The sequence below is a fragment of the Scophthalmus maximus genome, chromosome 1 (genome assembly GCF_022379125.1).
Source record: "Scophthalmus maximus strain ysfricsl-2021 chromosome 1, ASM2237912v1, whole genome shotgun sequence".
NCBI lineage: Eukaryota > Metazoa > Chordata > Actinopteri > Pleuronectiformes > Scophthalmidae > Scophthalmus > Scophthalmus maximus.
The window spans coordinates 8,713,083-8,733,752 of NC_061515.1; the positions used below are offsets into that span (position 1 = coordinate 8,713,083).

Below are 20,670 nucleotides of genomic sequence, written 5' to 3' on the forward strand. Positions count from 1 at the left end.
GTGTGTGTGTGTGTGTGTGTGATTACAGCAGGTTCGCCCACACCGTTGGCACAAAACTAAAGAATCCCATACATGTTGTCCCAGTGTGTGTGTGTGTGTGTGTGTGTGTGTGTGTCTAGATCTAGGGCATTCCTGTATCTTGCTGTGGTTTCACAGATACTTGTCCTATATTTATCTGCCGTCAGTTAAGGCAGTTATGCGACTCGCTGAATGAAACCAGCTGTCAACCGAAACAGTCTGTGTCTGTGCAGACAAATAGGCATTATGTCATGACTGTCAGCTCAACCTGTGCTGCAGGACTTACGTCAAGAGGAGACTCCCGTCTTTATCTCAAAACAGCCTCTGTGGATGTGTGCAGGTAGGGGAAGGAAACATGATCCATTAAAGCATAGACGTTAAAATTGCCCCCATCAGTCAAAATGATCTTGCAGCCTATTAGCCAATGACACAAATCATAAATCGAAGGGTCTGATATAGTCAGTGAATGTATAATACAGTCAAACTAAATCAACCACATGATCCCAATTATTTTCACTAGATTTTAACATGTGGATTTACAAAAAAATATCTATGACTTGAAGTTATTCTCTGCAGGACTGTGACAGAAGTCACGTGATCCTCATATCTGCCGTAGAACATCTGTCCAGTGTCAACGGAGGAATGCACCGCCACACGCCCAGGACACACCTCACATTTATGTAGATGACAGTTTGTCAATTAACTTTCATTCAGTGAGGCCAAAACTGGATCTGGATCTGAAAGGGTGAGTAAATCAATTATAAAAAAAAACACGCACGCACACACAGACACACACGGACACACACGCACACAGACAAGTGTGTAAGCACAGCGAGAAATGTCCTCAACAGAAACCAGTCGGCTGAACGGGCTGATTCGTCTTCTCATTGACCGGGTTGATTGATGACTCAAGCACATCAGTCCATACTCACAGTGGCTGTTTTGATTTGACATTAACCGGTTACATTTTCCCCCTTTTTATGGAAAATGTACAAGCAGGATTATTTGCCAAAGCAATGTCAAAAATTAGAATGATAGTAATAAAAAAAATTGCCAAGTTCAGTCAGCAGAGAAGCAGAATTTAGTGCCGCGATCAGTGTATAATAAAAAAACTAGAGACCGTGTTTTCATGGCATCACACCGACACCAACGCCCGTCAACATGCTGATGTACTGACTCATGAGTGCTCAGTAGTACTCGACACTCTTTAGTCTTTACTAAGTGTACTTGATATGGACATCAATCGAAATGTATAGATCCTAAGTATTTTTCATATGTATTTTTTCTATCACCCTCTGCAAAATATGCAGTGCACCAGTGTCTCACTCATTGTCCAAGGACAGGACAAGATAAGATGGCCTTTAAGACACCCAGACGTGGTGTCTCAGGGACTTTTGCACGGCATGGACAAATGCAAAAAGGCTGTGTGTGTGTGCGCATGTGTGTGTGTGTGAGAAGTAAGAACTGAGGTTCACGTCTGTGTCTTCACTGTATCCCAGTGTCAATCATTCTGCACGCACACACACATACAAAAACCCTCATGGGGAAAACAATGTACCAACCATACACTTCTGCAACTGGTACAGATACAATTTGCATAGTTGCTCTGCTGTGTGATGCATTTGTGTGAAAGAGAACAATCTGACAGATTCTTCAGTTAAGCGACTATATTGTGTGTTAAAAGTCAGACTGCATTGTACATAATACCATAAGGAAATTGTCGGGCGCAGTCGTCTCTCTTTATACTTCACGTTGACATTGCAAAGTCAGTATTTTAAAAATCATTTTACAGTACAACGACAGAGGAAAAACACTAACTCAGTACGTAACACGTGTTGGTGAACATCAAGAGTGACAAAGTACAAAAAAGAAATTATACTTTACTGCTCCTGCAACACAATCGATCAGCTCAGCCTCTACCTTCATGTCAATACAACTTCCGGATGTGGGAGGGACCTAATGTGGATCATCAAATACCAGAAATACAAAACATGTCATTTATTTATTTCCCCCAGGAAAAAAAGTGCTTCACATTACTGATCTGAGCTTCTCATCGCTGTCCGGAGCCATTGAATTACAAATATGTTTCACAGAGCAATGCAAAGTTCAAACCACGGCACACTATTTTTTGTAAAGTTTGGTCAGGATAACAAAGTTTCCAAAAAGACACAAGTTCCACTGAGTTGAGGTAAGGGTGTAGAATAATTTACATGTAATGGCGCAACCATAAAAATGATGTTGTCTTGGGCTTGAATATGTCAGTCTATACAAGAGCATAGCTTCATATAGCTTCAGTGAGATGCTTTTGTATTTTATTCGGCATTATATGCATTTTTTGTTTTGTTTTGTTTTATGCCTTAAAAAAAAAGGTCTAAAAATTTTAATAGGTGAATCATGATTCAAGCTTTTAAGACAGCCATATAAAAATCTAGTTAAAGCAGATGGTTATTGATTAATGTTTATTTAACTATACTTGCTATTAAAAGCCCCATCCTTTACAATGAATAAGGAAACAGCTATGTGTGCATAAAGAGCAAAACCAAGCAAATGCACATTATGAGGAGTGACACTCCTGAAAGTTAAAAAAGCATTCCATGTGCAGCAGAGATAATCTGTAGATGAATGAATTACTGTGAATCACAGGGGAGTCACAGCAGGAGGGAACCTGAGGCAGAACCAGTTGTCTTGGATCTAACATGGGCGAGTGTCCTGCCCAAGTCTTCCGTTTCACATCCTCCCCTTTTTTTGTTTTTCAAAGATGATTTTCATTTACTTCTGACAAGAATGAATTTGTCTCCTCCTCACTGAGTCTTTAATTTCTTGCTGTGGCTCCCGGAGTCTCGTCTTCTGGCCTTGGAGGCGTAACGACTGGTGGAAATGGGAAATGAGAGCAGGATTGGTGTTTTTGTTGTATCAGCAACTTTAAATCAATTTAAATTATTTGTATACTGTAAAGGTGAGGTTTCAAAAAGAAAAAAAGAAAAGAGTAGAGAAATACTACTCGTTGTAGTGAGTGAGTGTTTGCACATTCTACCTTCGCTGGTAGAGGTAGAGGAGGAAGAGCAGCTCGTCTCTGAAGCAGGAAAGTTGATGAGAGGAGGAGAAGGATCCGGAGGAGGAGAAAAGGGAGGCACAGGAGCAGATATCCGATATCAGCGTGTTCACTCCCTGGTTTAAGAGAGACAATAATGACTCTCATCATCATCATCGTCATGTGGCAAAAGTTTGTGTCAGATTTCATTCAAATGTTTCTTTTATCTGACAGCAGAAAAGAAGTTCACTGTAAAATACAGGACGATAAATATCTCAAAAACTGGGACCATTTTTCTGTAAAGTAAGAAGAGTTGATTGAGTATGAATATGAATATGATGGATTCAAATGAGCCAGGAAGACAGTTGCACTCACTCTGTACATCAACACTGTCCCCTGCAGGTGGCTCACAGACTTCAACTGATCCAGAACAAGGGATGGAGAAACACAAGATCAAGAGCCATGAGAAAGACGGAGACAGTAGAGGATACAGGTCCACTTCACTCCTGCACGATCATCAAATAAACTGGGTAATTAATACTTAATGTATGCAGGCTGGGTTTTAATGTCTGCACAACAGACCTTGTGGTTAATGAAGAGCTGCGGGGCCATGGACAGGAAGCCAAGGGCGTACACTCCTGGGAGGAGAGATTCTGTGTCAATACAGCACATTAGTAATATGAACATAAAAGTCCCAGGCTAACAAATGATGCCATGGGGAAGGACATGAGTCGACTCACCAGTCACCAGGCTGTTGATCAACCAGGAATAGTAACTGTCAACATAACAACAATTTAATGTTAATTTAACAATCAGAAGAGCAGATAGGATATTTACCAGCTTTAGATGTAGTAGTCATGCTTCACAGTGACATTTATAAAGCCCCAAAAAATCCATTCTTTAATTTAAGGAACATTCAGGTCAGATTTGAATCTGACTGGATGAAAAACGTACAGTGCAGTTGGTGCAGAGAAACAGAGAGATTTGTACTTGTTCTGCAGAAGTGGGATATTTGGCGGCTCTGCAGCAAGATGGCGTTTCAATTATGTTGGGAAGCAAAAAGCAGAATAATCTTGATCGGCTCACCTCTTTTGCCGTAAGTAGGCCAGTGAGAAAATAGCTCCACTGATGCACAAAGGATAGACCAAGTATGACAAGTATCTGGACGCCTGGAGAGGAAGACACAAAACATTCAACATTAAACAAAGCTCGAGGCCGAGACCCAAGATCAGAGCTCGCACAGACAAGACAGAGATACCTGTGTGTCGTACTCCACCGTCTTTCTCTCTTCTTCATCCATCTTAGTTACCTGCACAGTAGAAGAGGAGGTAGTCTTAACAATAAAGAAATAAATGGATTGATTATCTGCATCAGGGGCTGGAGCCAGAAAGTTGGACAAAGATACCGTTAATCAATAACGTTAAAAGAACCTAGTCAAGGTGCTGTCTCAAACTATGACTATACAAACGTATTCACTCTACACAGATGCTGAGTTTGAACACAAAGGGCTGACGGCACCATACTCACGTGGAGGTCGGAGCTTTTCCACTGCAACTGGATCTTAAGCACTTTGAAAACCTTCCAGACCTGACGGGAAAACAGTTTTAGTAGCTAGAAAACTGTCTGTTTCTGATCTTTATCTCCGTCACACTTTTTGTCGGATGAGACGGATATAAAAACACTAAACACCTCCACACATGCCCCCAGTCCGACGGGGAGCAGCACCAGCAGACTGGTCTCCTCCAGCAGATGGAGGAAAATCAGCAAAGTGCTGAGACTACGCCACAGAACTACAAACAGAGAGGAGGAGAGACACAAGGAGGCTTAGACCCTAACTAGAATCGTTTTGTAACATACAACAATCCACGTTACAAAGCCTGTATTGTTGCAAACACTAATTTTAAAAAGTCACGCTTGTATAATTTGATGATTTTCTTACCTGACTTCCTGGACATTCCCACCATGCTCTTCTTTTTTCTCCATGAGCTGATGTCATTTTTAAGAGCCAAGAATTCACAGATGAGCTGTAGAAGACCGCAAACACAAACAATGAGACAATGCTTCATGGGCAACATGCAAAAGTTTGCCATGTTCCCTCACGATTTGAAGACTTGTGGATTATAATATTACTGTTGTGTTTATAATTTATGAGGCGTAGTATAATCTTACTTGCAGAGCTGTGATGAGTGCGGTCAGCACTAACAGGTAGAGGTTGGATCCCACCAGAGTTTCTTTTATTTCGTCAATATTTTCCTCAGTGAATCCTTAATAAACAAAAAGAGGCAGCACCTGAGGATTTAGATCAGTCTCCTGATTATGTGACATGAACAGCAACATTCCTCTATTTAAAAATATCGTATCTTATCATATTATATCGCATCGTATCTTATTGTATAGTCATTTATATTAAATGTCTACTTAAATAAAAAAAAATTGTCTGGAAATTTACAGTCTTGAGTGTTTTGGTTTCATCCGGATCGCAAAATTGTGAATTTCTGTAAAATTGACCTCTCAAACATTATATTATTCTGGCGCAATTAAATAATACAAAATAACCCTGATTTAAAAAATCATATGACAAAATATGTATTTTGTTATTAGCTCACCAAACTGCCGTAGGGAATAAACCACATCCTGTAGATGGACCCAAAACCTGAATCCCCTTAAAGAGATTCCCTCATAGGACACAGTCAGAGGGAGGTGAACAGTGCTGCTGCTGATCTCCTGTCGATGGACGGATGGATGGATACATGCTTGGTCATGCTAATCTCAATAAAACCAAGTATTTAATTCAAAAGATTTTACTGTCTTTTAAACGCCGTGTGTAAAGGCTTCCAACCACGAGGTCTCTGACTCTGACGCTGAGTTCGTTAACCAGCAGCAAAGGGAGGTAGATCATCTGCCGGCCGTCCTGAGACCTACAAGGAGAGACGGGGAGAAAGTTCAATCAACAACACACGTCGGCTCGGGATAGATTTGGTTTTTTACAGCCTGGATGGATTTGCAAGAGTAAATATCGTTAACAGACTGTACACACACACACACACACACACACACACACACACGTGCATTTAGCTGACTTACACAGCAGCACCTCTAAGGTAGTGTCTGAGAGATCTGACATGACTAATAAACAGCCAACGCTTCACACACAAGCGTGTGCAAGTGTGTCATTTGTGAAAAATAAAATGATATATGCCAGTGGTGTTCACAAAGTAAACACAAATAAACACATGCTTCTCTTGGCATCATTCATTGCATAAACATTTTTCATTTTGATATTACCAAAGACCACCAATTACACATTTAAATCTCACTCTCCGATAATAATAAATAAGCAGAATAATCAAACTACTATACATCTAAGCATCTCAGCATTAGACTCTCATGGTGTGCTGCGGTAATAAAGCAGAAGTCAGCAGCACTTAACCTGATCACCTGGCTTTGACCTCCAGAGCTTCCTGTGGAGACTTACACTCTCATGTATCGCCGCACGTCACTGGGAAGCCCCGCCTTGTTGAAGGTGAACTCCTCGGACATCATAGTGACCGACAGGTGAGGTCTCCAATGGGACACAGGATTCTCTGATCTGGGGCTGGACCTCTGATGGAGCCACAGAAATAACGTACTTGCAGCAAGACTACGTGTCTAAAAGTACTTTGCAGCTCACATGGCGGGTGAAACATGATCGCGCTCTGACAAGCGAGCTGAATTTGCATTTTTTACCTTCTGTGGGTCTCTTTTTTTCCCCTCCGTGTGTGTGGGCGTGATGTAGGTGGTGAGCTGAGCGGCGTAGTGGACTTCTCTGCTGTCCTCCAGAGGTGAAACACCGGCCCTGTGAACATAAACGACTGCGTGCAGAGTGCCGTTAGCCCGAGTCTCCTCTGGCAGAGAGACATTCACCTGCCTGAGGAGAGGGGAGAGAAATCAGAGGGGGAAAACAGTTTGATGAACAAATAGTCTTTGCTTTTTGTTCATATTATATACAAATGTTGACTAGTCACACGTGTGGATTTAAAGTTACGTCTTTCTACGATGGTCTTTTGAACAGTTGTACCTCATTTGGCTCTGTGTCTTCTAATGGTGATTAGCTGTTCCTTTCAATTTCACACATTCAACAAACGCTTCTGATCTGCCGTGTTGCTGCTACTGCTACTTTGACAGTAAGAAGAAAAAACTTCCAGTTTCCTATTATTTATGAGACCATTTGATATCCTGCAAAAACAGGGTTTCACGCCTGTCATATTAACTTGTCGAACCCACCTTTCAAATGCAGAATGTGGGTCGAATGGGTCTATTTTTACAGCAGGGTTGAGTTGGCTGTTTTCTGGCATGACGCAGGTAAAGACACTCAGCTGGTTGGAAAAAACGAGAGGAGTGAAATTACAGCAAACGCAGTGAGTCGACAGTGAACAACAGAAAAAAGACATGCTCATCCCCAAAAATATGTGCACGTTGACCCCGATGCAGAAAAATAATAATTATTCGAAGAAGAAGGCATCAGGCATTTCTTTCTGATCACAGCGCCGCGTCAACTGAATTAACATTGTTATGTTATGGTGTGAGGATTTTCAACCTCACCAAATGGTTCAGTCAGACTTTACAGCACTTTGAAATGAATCTTTGCAAAAGTAATTTCCACTGCAGATTAATGAAAATATATATCTGAACACGTTAGAAAAATATACACTACACACACATATAATTATAACTATATATAAATACATAATATGGCCTTTCAAAATTAATTATATTAATCACTGCCATTAAAGAACACGTGATTTGCCTTCATGTGCTGAGCTGTACTTGCTGGCTAACAACATGATGAAAAGGCAAGAGGCAGGTCTGTTTAATTTTGATGATCAGGCCGTTGCAGCCCCCGTTGGATCTCACAGATGTCATTTTATCTTTTAAAATGTATGGCTGGTTTGCGTCTACTTGCCGTGAGGTTTACAGGGATTCAGGAACACAGGCCCTGCGCTCGCTAACCTGTAGTCTGGGTCTTGCCTCCAGGTAGGAGGTGATGCAGTCCTCTCCTCTGTCTCCGTCGCAGGGCTTGGTGTTGACGAAGCCGTACAGCAGCCAGGCGGTGTGGAGCATGTACACCACAAACACGCCGAGCAGCAGCTTGGCGACGGAGCTCCTCTTCGCGCCGCCGTCCGCCGCCGGTTTGGTGCAACACGATGGGAACATGGCAGCTATCGACGCAATGGTTCGAGCAACAAAAATAATAATGATATAAGGCAGGGCTACTCTTTAACACTGTTTCTAATCGGATACGGCACCGACACAGTAAAATCCGGCCACGCTTCCTCTTTGCGCCAGCATCCTTCCGGGGATCTGCGTTCAGCGGAGGGATGCTGATGCTGACTCCACGCCCCTCCCCCTCCCCCCTCCGTCCTCCCGCGGCCCAGCCACAAATCTCGCGACACCACGAACACTTGGTGTCACAGTTTATAGTTAGCCAATGACAGACAGACCTACTTGTGCGGTGGGCAGATATAAAAACATGAACATGTCTTTTGCTTGCAAATTCAGCTAAAATGTATTTGAAACACTGCCTGTCACAATTAGTACAATTAGTACAGATGTTCGACTTCAATTGTGTTGTTGTTGTTTGCCTTGAATGATGTAACTGAACTAACTGAAACTTTTCTGGCAATCCTATTTATTTTATTGGGCCATTCACAGGATGTGTACGAATAATATTGCAAATGGCATATTTAATACCACTCTCTAGACGATTCCATATGAGTTTTCTTAAAAACCAGCCCAGGGAGTCAGTATTATTGTCAGTCCGGGTTTTGATGTTGTTTGTTCAGTCTTCTGAAATTTACTAAGATTCAAATGAGGCTGAGCTCCCAGTAGATTATCATGGCAATATTGTTGTAAGCTCTATAATAATTACTTGGCTTGTGGGTCGTTATTAGTATGCAAACGCCAACAGGCTGTAGTGATGGTCCAGGGTTTTCTTTTTTTCTCTCTCGGGTGATTCTCTTTTACCGTAGACGATCTTTGGCAGGTTGCTTCTGCTGACCGCGGTGCATTGTGGGTAGGTATGGTGCACTTGCCCCTGTCCCCCTCAACCATGCTAACACCGACATGCTAACACTGACCCCGGCGAGCGGCTTTTTGGGACTAAAACACCGCGCAGCGCTGTAGTTCACGGAAGGTAACAGACGTGTGTCGGTTGTGTCTGCGTTTGCTGTCATGACGAATTTTAAAGAGTTAAACTACCAAAAAGTACAAAGTCTTCCCCGCAACTGTCAGCTAGCATAACACGAAAGGAGCTGCACGCCCCCGAGACGAAGCGTGAAAGGAAAGTGAGGAAGGAGCCGAGCTACGGAACCGGTAACCGGTGTTTTGCCCCTGACTGTCACCGTCACTGTCATGTCAATGTGTAGAGGTTCTGCATCCTTGTACCCGTGGACGACGTGGACTCCCGGCGCACAGACAGCAGGAGGACACTGACGGACCAATGAGAGGACAGGAGGACTTTTACACACATTTCAGTTGTTCACTGGTGTGCGGTGCGGTGGTGCACACCTGAGCTGAGCCACCATGTCGGTCTGTGTGAAGGCTGTGTGTGGGGGTATTGGCGTGGAGACCAAACTGCACAGGGTGCTGCTGGCTGCTGGCTGCACCAGGATGCGTCTGCCATTCAGTGGGAGCCTCCGTCCAAAGCGCCCTTTTAGTTCTGTCAGTGGTTTTTCCTCGAGACGTGGCGAGACTCGAACCCTCGTCCCCCTGTGCAGGGCGCGCACGATGCTCTGCCCTCAGAGGTACACTGTGCCACCTGGACACAGAAGACTGGGTTTGCACAGCAGGAGCTACAGTGACATGGGCTCAAGGCATCAACCCAGACAATGTCCGTCTGCTGCCGTGAGGAAGGAGAACCTGCTGCAAGGAGGCGCGACGTGGCCTGGTAAGAGACCGGTGGGTGAGGTACCGAAGAGACGTACCGACAACAGGTGGTCTCACTGTCACAGACTGTGATGGTTTCATACGTTAAAGACAGGCTCACAACGTGCAGTTTGTTTGAACATTTACATCAGGGCTGCGACTAACGATCATTTTTTTTTAATAATCGATCGATCTGTCGATTATTTTCTCGATTAATCGGTTAGTTGTTTGGGCCATAAAATGTTGATCGTGTTTCCCAAACCTCAAGATGATGTTTTGTTTTGTCCACACATCAAATATATATTTAGTGTCACAGAGGAGCAAAGAATCCAGAAAATATTGTCATTTAGGGAGCTGAAATAAGAGAATCTTCATAAAAACGACTTGAACCGATTAATCGATTATCAAAATAGTTGGCAATTAATGAAGTTATGGATTAACTGTTGCAGCCCTAATTTACATACATGATCACATACAGTGTTTTTGTCTGTGGATAAGTAACAAGATATTACAGGACAGTAATGTCAGTATATTGGAGATTGTTAAGTAAAAGTGACTTCATCATATCAATCTCACGACTCTTTAATAACCAAAACATGTTTGTTTATGTCATGTATTAATTTCAACCTTTGTCATTGAAACGGTCATGTTAAATCTGTAAGTAAGACTTCCGTGTATCTGTTTCTATCTGTGAGACTGAATGAATTAAAGAAAAAACCCTGATCAATTAGAATGTAAAGAGGATTAGTACAGTGATGAATGAATTGAAATAGCAGTGTGAGGGTGTCATCAGTTATGTTTTGTATTGCTGCAGTCAAACAGAGAAACAGGACACATCTACAGTGCTTCAAACTCTAAAGTTGCAATTGTGCAGCTTTACGTGTGAAATGTATTTTGTCACACGGACTGTACCTTTGTGTTTTCTTTGAACAGTGTCCTTAATCCGCTGCAGAGTGACAGATGCCCCGATGGCCAGTGTGCCTGCAGCTTTCGTTGTGGTAAGAAATGTACCAGGGGTAGAAACATTTCAGTGGTCGCTGAACAGTAGAGTTACTACTATTAGATCAAAGTTAGATATTTTAATGTAATGGTGCTTACGGTGAAACAGATGCAGACTGGAATTAATCCAGATTTCTCACGTTGTATCAAACATTTACCCATCTACCTTTGTATAGTTATTTATTGAAATATGCCTTTGTATAGTTATTTATTTGAATATCTGTGATCCTTAGAGGCTGGTTTACAGTTTATTTTATTTATTTATTTCACAGATGAAGTTTGATCAGGAAGGAAATGTGACATCATTTGGTAAGTGTTAAAAAAGTGTTTCTAATAACCTTTGACTGATGTCTTTTATTTGATGGGAAAAATCAAGGTCTTTGAGATTGATGATCAGTTATCTATTTTATCATGTGATGTCACCACTCTCGCCAGAGGGTACACATTTTAATCCGAACCATACACTGTTGCTCACCACTGCTGTGTTATATCTGCTTTTGGTGTTTTATAAAGAAATTGCTGAAATCTGTAACTAAGATATGTTTTAAAAAACATATCTTAGCTTATCTGGATTTGTTTTAGAATCGGGTCCCATATGAAGTCAGGAATACATGAATTAGGATGGTGCCTAAATTATTTTGCCTTTTATTTATAATTTCTTACAGAGAAGAAGAAAACAGAGCTTTGCCAGGAGCTGAGTCTTCAGGCCAGAGACCTTCGCTTTCAGCACAGTACCAGCCTCACTGCGAGAAACAACTGCATCATCTTACGAATGGCGGTATGCTCTCTTTTTTTGTCTTATAAGCAGACTTTGTGATTCGTGTGATAAAAAATGTACATCCTATTCTCTCTGGCGGTTGATTAGGAAAACCATTGATGATAATATCAGCATTTCTTCTTGGGACCTATCATAATTGTTCTGCATTACACTTCAGTCAACTACTCCTTACAGCTTAATATTAAACTTGAGTCGTTCGGCCTGTTTGCAACTGAGACATGATGCCACTAGGTGGATGGCATAGTGCAGTAAACTGACGAGAAACTGGAAACATTTGCAAAGCCGAAAGTTTTATGAAGTCATTCTATCATTACATTGTTTTAATTGAAGCAAATAAGCTTGTTATTAGATTTAAAAAAACCTAAATCAAATATCTAGTGAGTTAAAAACTCAACGCCTGAAGCTAACACGTTGACATTCTTTAGTTCGCACCACAGTTGCCTGTCCTCCAGAGGGCGTGTGGGACAAGGTGTAGTAGAGGACGCAAGAGTCATCGGGGCTGATCATTTGACAGAACTTCACAGTTTCTCTTGGTTTGGGCATTTCATCTCTGGTCTCCACCATCGTCACGCTTAGGTTGCTGCATTCTTGGTCACACCTGATGCAAAGTGAGAGAACACAAGCAATACAGGAATTATAAAGAAGAAAGGAATCTAGATTTTTGCCTTGAAATTAAAAGATAAGATGATTGTGAGCGTTCTTAATGAACAATAAAATATATTGCGGAAATCAAATAATACAGCAGGTCTGAAGTGTGTAGAGGTGTAAGTTTCCCCAGAACCCCAGAATTAGTCCTTGTAGCCTCAGTAATGCTAAAACCAACAAGAGGCTGTTATGGTATCTTCAGAGAAAGCACCAGATGCTTTTTGGTTGGAGTTTATGACTAAGTTAATGTTTTTAAACCCCCAAAAAATGCGCATAACATCCGCCTCCAGCTAAAGAAACTTTTTAATTTCTAATCTCATTTTATCATAACATCCTGTCTTCTCACCTGTCCTTCTTCTTTCCCGTCCCAAATGCCCGACACTCCACACACTCCACGTGCTGCTGACACGTGTTCTGACAGGTTGGGCAGCTCTCGCAGGTTGGGCCAGCGTACGGCGGCTCACATTTACAATTTCCACACTGACACATCCCTCTGCCGTTACACAGCTGCTGGTTTGTTGCCATGCAGGAGGCAGTTTCCAAGGAGCAGCTGCAGTCTTCACTGGTCCAGTCGTCATCACAAATACAGTGTCCACATTCACACTTCCCATGGCCTCCACATATTCTGTTGGATATTAATTTTTGTCTTTTATATATAAATCTGTCTTAATCTAAAAAGTGAAGACAATACGCCATTACAGATTCGGATTTTCACAAGTCATACCTGTCGTCGTTGTAAGGACAGTCAAAGTTGCTGCACTCGCAGAATTGTCCGCTGTATCTTTCTTGCAGGTTTGCCCGTGGCTCGCACTCACAGGAGCTCGCCACGCACTGCCCTCGGCCACTGCACACCGGGGCGTTTGGGCCAGCGCGACAGAAGTCTTCACTTTGTGAAAAAACTGAATCGATGTCCATCTGGCAGCGTTGTCCGGTGTAAAATTCGTTGCACTCACACTGGCCACACATCAGCGCTCCATGGCCGCTGCAGGCAGCGCTGCTCTCCTCACGGCTTCCCGTGCATTCACACTGACCTGAGGAAACAATTTTTTGTATGAATTAATTTGTCATATTATAGCAGTATAGAAGACGCATGCTGTTTGTTCCTTCTTCTGAAAAATTCTGAATGTCTTTGGAGCTGTTCCAATGCATAGCCTGTAGGAATGACTCATTGTCTGAATTTCATGACTTTTTTAATAGCTCTCAGCTTTTTGAGTGTTTGTTAATTATACCATGGTTCTGCGGTTGTTGTACTCACACTCCAGAGTTATTTCTAACTTCACACTCGGTGAAAAGCCTCTGGCTGTGATGTGGACGGACCATGGCCCAGTCCTGTTCTGGTTTGAGACGTCACTCATACTGGGACACTGGGCAGCCTCCACATTCACCTAAAGAACAGAAGATTTATTATTATTATAATTTCTACTGACGAGCAAAACCTGCTTTTCATATATAAAAAAGGTTACTCCAGATGTTCCTGTGCAGCACATCAGTCGGAGTTTCGGTGACCTGTACGAGTTGGGGGTTTCCAGTCGTGACACTACTGAATGTGATGTTGACTCCCACTGGCACATTGCTGGTGTCTAAAGTCAGCTCTGGGACAGGCTGGTCTGTTGGCATGGTGATCGTTAGGGGGAAGAACTGGCTCACACCCGGTCTCAGATGGAGCGAGAGCTCCTGGGGATGGAGGAACAGGGCTTTGGCATCTGTTGGCTCCCTGTTGCAGAGGTTCAGTCGTCACCAGCAACAATATAAATCACAAAGAAATTACTGTGGCTCTACACAATTTATGAGATTATAATCTAGCAACACTTGTATCATTAATTTGATACTTGTCTGTGTTGGTTTCTCTTTTTTTCCCCCTGTGTGGTTTCACAGTGGAATTTAACACTTGTGCACTTACCTGATTTCATTCCTGACAACCTGCACCAGGCCCTGAGGGTTATATACATAACTTTTACGACAGCCTGCTTTTCGCAGCCCCTTCACGCTATGACACCGAACATTAGAATGAGGGGCGGTGCACCAAGCGCAGTCGGGGCCAGACTGGATGCACTGGTCGCAGCTGGACGCAGATGTGAGACATGTTTTTTTTTCGGCCCAGCTGGGACACAACAGAGCCGGCAGCAGGCAGAGACCGAGCAGCTTCACAGACATCCTGCAGTAACAAACACATAATGAGGAGGATCGATAGTCCCATCTTTAATGGGTCACGTTTAAAATTGAAAAATTTGAAGATAATGCTTTTAATTACATGGGTAAACAGTGAAGATGCAGGACTGGAGTATGGTCTGTTTGCATTTAATTAGATATTTAGAGCAGTATCAGATTTAGGAATTGATGTAAACATTTCAATACACAGTTTACCAAGAGAAACTTTATTTCTGAGATTTAAAAAAAACAAACAACCTACCCTGACAAGAAAATAAACAAACTTGTGAAATAAGTGCAACAAGCAGGCTGCAGTAATATACCTGCTAGTTTTAACTTGCATCTGGTTCTGTAATCAATAATGTGTTTCTTAATGAAGTAAAACAAAAATACAGAGCAGTGCTCCTGGTGCGTTACCTGAAGTTCTGAAAGCTTTCTGTTCTGTAGCTGTGTTTTGGGTTTTCCTGCGTCCGTTGATGACTGACGAGCTTCGGTATGTGTGTGAAAGCTCCTTTAGAGCCACTGAAATGTAGTTGTAACACATCAGCTTGCTTGCAGCTTACAACAAGAGATGCTCAGTATCCAGGTCTTTCAATGCAAATATTTACAGATCAGGGTCAACTATTGATCTTGGACACATGAACTTCGAACTGTGACAACTTTTTTTAATAGGATCCCCAAAACAATGTAATCCCATACAAGTAGCTTGAACGTTTAAATTGATATATACACATTTTGTGTAAGCTTCCAATATGGAGGTACATGTTTCAGTACTTTGTAACGTCGCGCCTACCCTCCCCCTTGTCTTCCCATAGTCTCTGAAAGCCATCGTAACCCCAGAGTCCCTCTTGGTGTTGGATTTTCGTGGCCTGGGATTAGAACGCTGGTTGGTACTGGAACTCGCTCCTCAGCTGGCATCGCAGACACACTCTCTGCCCTTCGAGTTCAGAGCACTGGAGGCCATACTGCAGCACAAGGTGAGGCCGATCAGAGAAACACTGTGTCTGTTTATTTAAGCATATATTCTAATTCAGATAAAAGCTCCCTGTGAACTGTGGAAATGCACAAGGCTCTTTTTTTTCTTTTGAGGAAAGGTGAAGGTTTGTACGTATGTGTTTATTCATGTATCTATGTCAATAGGTAAACACTCTACAAACCAGGCTGAATGAAGTCGAACCAGTGATATTGGATGTTTTGGAATCCTTAGTGGATCCTAAAATCCTTTCTGCCGATAGAAGTAAACTACATGTGCTGCTGCAGAACAGCAAGAGGTAAAGCAAACACCATACTATTTGACTTACCTTGGATCTTTGGACTGTGTTAAATATAATGAATGTTTACAATTTCTACAACATGCACACTGACAGTGTTGAGCCTAAACATTTACATATCGTCTCTGGTCTCTTTTGTGCCTCTTGCAGTTTATCAGAGTTGGAAACGGACATTAAAGTTTTTAAGGACTCCTTGCTGAAGATTTTGGATGAGGACGAAATAATTGAAGAACTCTGTCTGACCAAGTGGACTGACCCAAGAGTTTTGTATGTTACACATATTCTCACACACACACTTGCATGAATCTGTTCTCTTGAAAAGAAGAAAAGACTCTGTTAATCCACCAAGGCGTTAAAGTCCGTTTCCAGACACACTCAGGGGAAAATAAAAATCAACCATGAAGGGACCCAAGCCCTCAATCTTCTGGTTCTAAGTCACCAGAGTCATTCCAAAATAACAATGGTCAAACTGACTGCTGTGTTTAAACTTCTCTCACCACATCTTTTCTATGTGTGTGTATGAAGACATGACTGTCTGCCTTTCTAGTGAGGAGAGCAGTTTGGGCATTGACCATGCTGAGGAGATGGAACTGTTACTGGAGAATTACTATATGCAGGTATTGCTTCCCCAGACACCAACAACACTTGCACACAATACGCTCTTACAGAGCAGGGCTTCCTGCTGAGAATTATATACTTGTCCAGTGAACATGCAGAGCGAAAGCGGTATCTTCCAAGTTTATGCTCAATCTTGCCTGCCAAGGATGGTCAAAAAAAATGCATTGATGTTTTAATGACTCCACTGACGCGGGCTGGATTTCTCAGTCGGTGTGTTTGTGTGAGAGCAAGAAGATCTCTTATGTTGTGTAAAAAAAATTGTGTCATCATATATATATATATATATATTTAGTAGGCTATATTCAACACAGGTGCAGGGTATACACCGCCCCTCCATGGAAAGTGTGTGCTAATGGTGTCTGAGTGTTCCCACTGTGATTGTGAACTGCTCCATACAGGCTGAGGAGCTGGGGAACAAGACCAGGGAGCTGAAAGGGCTGATCGATGACTCCGAAAGTGTCATCTTTATCAATCTGGACAGGTACACACAGGCCTTGGGCCAGTATGTGCATACATATTTTTGAATTACACACTACACTTCGTTCATAAGGCCTGTACATGGGGGTGGCTCTGAAATAAAGAGAAAATTATTAAGCTGACCCATAAAAGACACATTTGAATATCATACCTTGAATAACTCATGGGTTGTACATGCTGTCTGTTTTATTTTAGCCATCGTAATGTGATGATGCGTCTGAATCTGCAGCTGACCATGGGTTCCTTTTCCCTCACCTTATTCGGTCTGATCGGAGTGGCCTTTGGAATGAATTTGACATCGTGCTTTGAAGAGGTGAGACACTTTCCTGCTGAAGTATTATATGGCATTGAAGCATCATGTGGAGTTTGTTGTATTTGCTGCATTTGCTGCTTACAACCTCCCAAACATGCAGATGTTCTTGCTTTGCTACTGTCAGTTTGATAAAATCAGCAAATTAAGATTAAATCTTCGGATTGAGATTCAGATTAAATCTAATGACCATTTGTCATTATTAAAAAAAATTAAAAAGATCTTGTTAATTAAAAAAAAAATTGAGATTATATGTTAGTATCCCAGCATGTATATATGTCCTACATGGATCCATTCATGTTGGTACATGTATCTTTAAATGCACACTGTACCTTTTGTGTATTGTTACCCACATATATTTTGTGTTTGTCTGATTTGTGTATATTACCAGGACCCTCGTATTTTCTGGCTGGTAACCGGCTTCATGTTCCTGGGCAGCGGGCTGATTTGGAGACGACTGCTGTCATTCCTGGGACGACATCTCGAGCCTTCAGTGCCCCCACTAGTAATACACACTGGCTTACACTCACGGAATATGGCACATTTTCATCTCTCTCATATATATGTTTACTGGTAATGATTTTATTTTCTGATGCCAGGTGAATGAGTGACTAAAGATCAGGTCATAAGTGTCGTTTCTCCTGTTTGTGATGCAGATCCCTCCAGTTTGGAAGAGAAATCTGAAAACATCAGACGTCAAAGCGGGAGTCAGATGAAGTTTCACCTTCGTTCTGTAAAATCCGACAGACCTCACAAAGACTCTGCGCCTTAAAAACAGATTGTTTTATAACCTTCTGAATTTTGCTGGATATTTTTCATTTTTAAACTATAGCGAACAGTACTAAAGATTCCACTGTGTTTCAGTATGTGCGCTTCAGTGCCACCATCATTTTATTCATAATTTGATCAGATGCTTAGAAGTTTTATATTTCACCATATTTGCTGATAAAACATGTGGGCACAGAGTTTTGCTCTGTCATCACTGGTTTTATGGTTGTATGTGTAGGTGAGAAGCAACAGTGGAAGTGAAACCAATAACAACCAAACAATTTGTGATAACCACATTACATGCAGTTTTACGTTCTCTCGTTTCATAGGTGAATAAAGGTGTGTTAAGAGAGGGGGGTAAAAATATTATTTAAACCAAAGGGAGCCATATGAGTGTGAAAAGTCTATTGTTATGGTTTGTTAAGAGCTGAGTAGTTTCAGTGTGCAAGATCAGTCAGTCAGACAATAAGGACTCTTCTAAATAGACTCTTTCGAGTACAGATGTTTTGAATTGTTAGAGCAGGAAAGACACTAATGTAAATAATGTGAACGCTGGCGTCCTTCTGTTACGTGTCTCAGCCATGTCACACACAAAATCTTCTGGATGGTTTGCAGGGACTTTTCATTTAACACTCACTGCTCTTAAAGTCAAGGTTTTATCAAATGATAAAACCTGGTATCTGGTGTGACTGTGACAACATGACTGATCAAAAGCGATGAAACTGGATTTTCTTTTCTTTCACTGTGTCTCAAATTGACATTTGCCCAATAATTAAAGACTCTTGATACACATGGAGCATCCAAGATGACTGACTGTCCCTATTCTAATGAAAGCTGATTCAACTTTATTTCCATTACAACAAACATCAGGAACTTGCCTCAGACAGCAGCAGGATAGAGACAAGAGCTTCCAAAACAATGTATTAATAATAAAATAATAACAAAATACACAAATAAAAAGAAGAGCTAAAAATACTATAATTATATGAAAGTGTGGGTCATCTGTGCTATAATATTCTTAATGTTAAAATTGGAAGAGCTGTGAAAGTTTAAAACCTCTGTCAGTCTGGGGCCAAAAGTGAACTATAGTGACCTTTCAGTGGTAGATCCCAGCCCAAGGTTCAAAATACATTTAAGGGGACAAAAGGTAAATCTCAGGGGTCATGATGATTAACAGAAAAGTAGAAAAATAAATATTTAATCTCCATAAAAGTATGTTTATTTTTTCAAATTTTCTTAAACACTTGTCCCTTGTCTTTTTTAAACTGCCAATATGGAAAATATTCAGTGTTCTCAGAACTGTTCATGTTTATTTTTTTTATTATTAATTGAAGTGGATCACAGTGGATCTAATGCAGCTTTTCTAACTGAATGAACCAAAAAAAACAATGGTCAAAGTGAAAATGGATCAATACAAATTGATCTAAATTACAGTTTGCAACATTTTAAAGACGATGAAGGACAAAGTTATAGCTCTGACAGTATAAAGTCTTCAATATGAATCTGGATTAGATCCATTGTGAAAGTTATGCAATAAAAATTAATACTCAACAACTGCTCTCACTTAAATGTTTTCCTCTAAAGGTACTAACCTACAACAGAAAGGGAATTTACTTCACTATGATTTTGATTTTGATTTTTAAAAAAAAAAATACATTTCAGTTTCGTGTGTCAGCTCAGGTGTGACTAATGCTGTTTGTGTTGTATTTGGTGCTGTCGTAACCATTTTTCTGCACTAGAGGGAGTCATATCTCCGGTTTCAAATTGGCTGATGCAGTAACATCATTTTAATAAAACACTGTCATGTGTTAGTAGAAATCAAATTATTTGACGCTGCACTTAATCATCATCAATATCAAAACAAAGAGACAGTGCTTATGACATATAAAGCCAATCAAAATGGATTATTTTCTTCTATTTGTGTTTTAGGGATTTATATCATCTTTTAAAGAGAAGTTATAGCCTCTAGCCTGGTTAGTATTTGTTTCTCAAACCCAGAAGTCTCCATAAGACAATCACTACCACTGCTTTCTAAATGTGGTGCTCATTGACTGTATTCTTACATCCCACACTAATTCAGGTATTGCCAATATACATCCTGTATTTACGATCATGCTAAACGTTGATGGGCATCTGTTATATTTGTAAGTATCTACTTGTAACGATACAGACGATGGTGAAGGCTTGAGTTCACCTACTCATTATTTGAGTGAGTGTTCGCTATATTTATCAACTGTGAGAGATAACAAAGAAATAAATACAGTGGTAGAAGAAGCACTTTCACATATGGCAGTTGTATCACTACCACATCATAGAAATACTCCATTAGAAGTAAAAGTCCTACATTAGTGTGCCTAAGCAATATCAATGTGGCAATAGTTATAAATATCTGTACACTCAGCTTATTAATGCCAATGGATCCCAACCTAGGGTTGACTCCTCAGATAAATCATTTGTGTGTTACCAATTTTTTTTTTTTTTAAGTTGGTAAACAATATTCCTTTCAGTGAATTATTTTAAGTGAGTAAACAACAGTTGGTAAACAATATTCCTTTCAGTGAATTATTTTAAGTGAGTCTCTTGGAGTAATCTTAAACAATGTTTTGTATTTCATTACCTTATCAAATGTCTTGAATGAATGTCTGAAATTTTAATCTGAAACATAGCCAGCGATAACAGCTGTCAGATACATGTTGTGTAAACA

The 20,670-nt window shown here is 41.1% G+C and overlaps 2 protein-coding genes across 5 annotated transcripts; one reads left to right on the forward strand and one right to left on the reverse strand.

The window, feature by feature from the left end:
• Window positions 1-1,670: 1,670 nt before the first annotated feature.
• LOC118291924 (cleft lip and palate transmembrane protein 1-like protein) lies at window positions 1,671-8,427 on the reverse strand. Of its 3 annotated transcripts, none has more exons than XM_047334091.1 (18): window positions 8,039-8,427; window positions 7,313-7,404; window positions 6,776-6,956; window positions 6,525-6,652; window positions 5,889-5,967; window positions 5,656-5,773; window positions 5,219-5,313; window positions 4,989-5,073; window positions 4,739-4,839; window positions 4,577-4,636; window positions 4,308-4,358; window positions 4,136-4,218; window positions 3,790-3,824; window positions 3,632-3,687; window positions 3,425-3,469; window positions 3,053-3,186; window positions 2,824-2,886; window positions 1,671-1,974 (listed from the first exon to the last, which is right to left on the reverse strand). In XM_047334091.1, exons 1-18 carry the CDS (start codon window positions 8,240-8,242, stop codon window positions 1,941-1,943), a joined length of 1,644 nt encoding a protein of 547 aa, XP_047190047.1. In that variant the 5' UTR covers window positions 8,243-8,427; the 3' UTR covers window positions 1,671-1,940. The 3 variants fall into 3 exon arrangements, with proteins under 3 accessions (XP_047190047.1, XP_047190049.1, XP_047190051.1); XM_047334093.1 differs by having other exon boundaries at window positions 2,792-2,886; XM_047334095.1 differs by lacking the exons at window positions 7,313-7,404; window positions 8,039-8,427 and adding an exon at window positions 7,107-7,222.
• Window positions 8,428-9,071: 644 nt separating this feature from the next.
• Window positions 9,072-18,758, forward strand: mrs2 (magnesium transporter MRS2). Of its 2 annotated transcripts, XM_035620635.2 has the most exons (12): window positions 9,076-9,974; window positions 10,886-10,950; window positions 11,224-11,260; window positions 11,617-11,729; window positions 15,338-15,499; window positions 15,663-15,793; window positions 15,944-16,060; window positions 16,341-16,410; window positions 16,810-16,892; window positions 17,084-17,201; window positions 17,590-17,703; window positions 17,855-18,758. In XM_035620635.2, exons 1-12 carry the CDS (start codon window positions 9,611-9,613, stop codon window positions 17,912-17,914), a joined length of 1,434 nt encoding a protein of 477 aa, XP_035476528.1. In that variant the 5' UTR covers window positions 9,076-9,610; the 3' UTR covers window positions 17,915-18,758. The 2 variants fall into 2 exon arrangements, 1 of the variants encoding a protein (XP_035476528.1); XR_007031390.1 differs by lacking the exon at window positions 17,855-18,758 and having other exon boundaries at window positions 9,072-9,974; window positions 17,118-17,201; window positions 17,590-17,648.
• The last annotated feature ends 1,912 nt before the right edge of the window (window positions 18,759-20,670 follow it).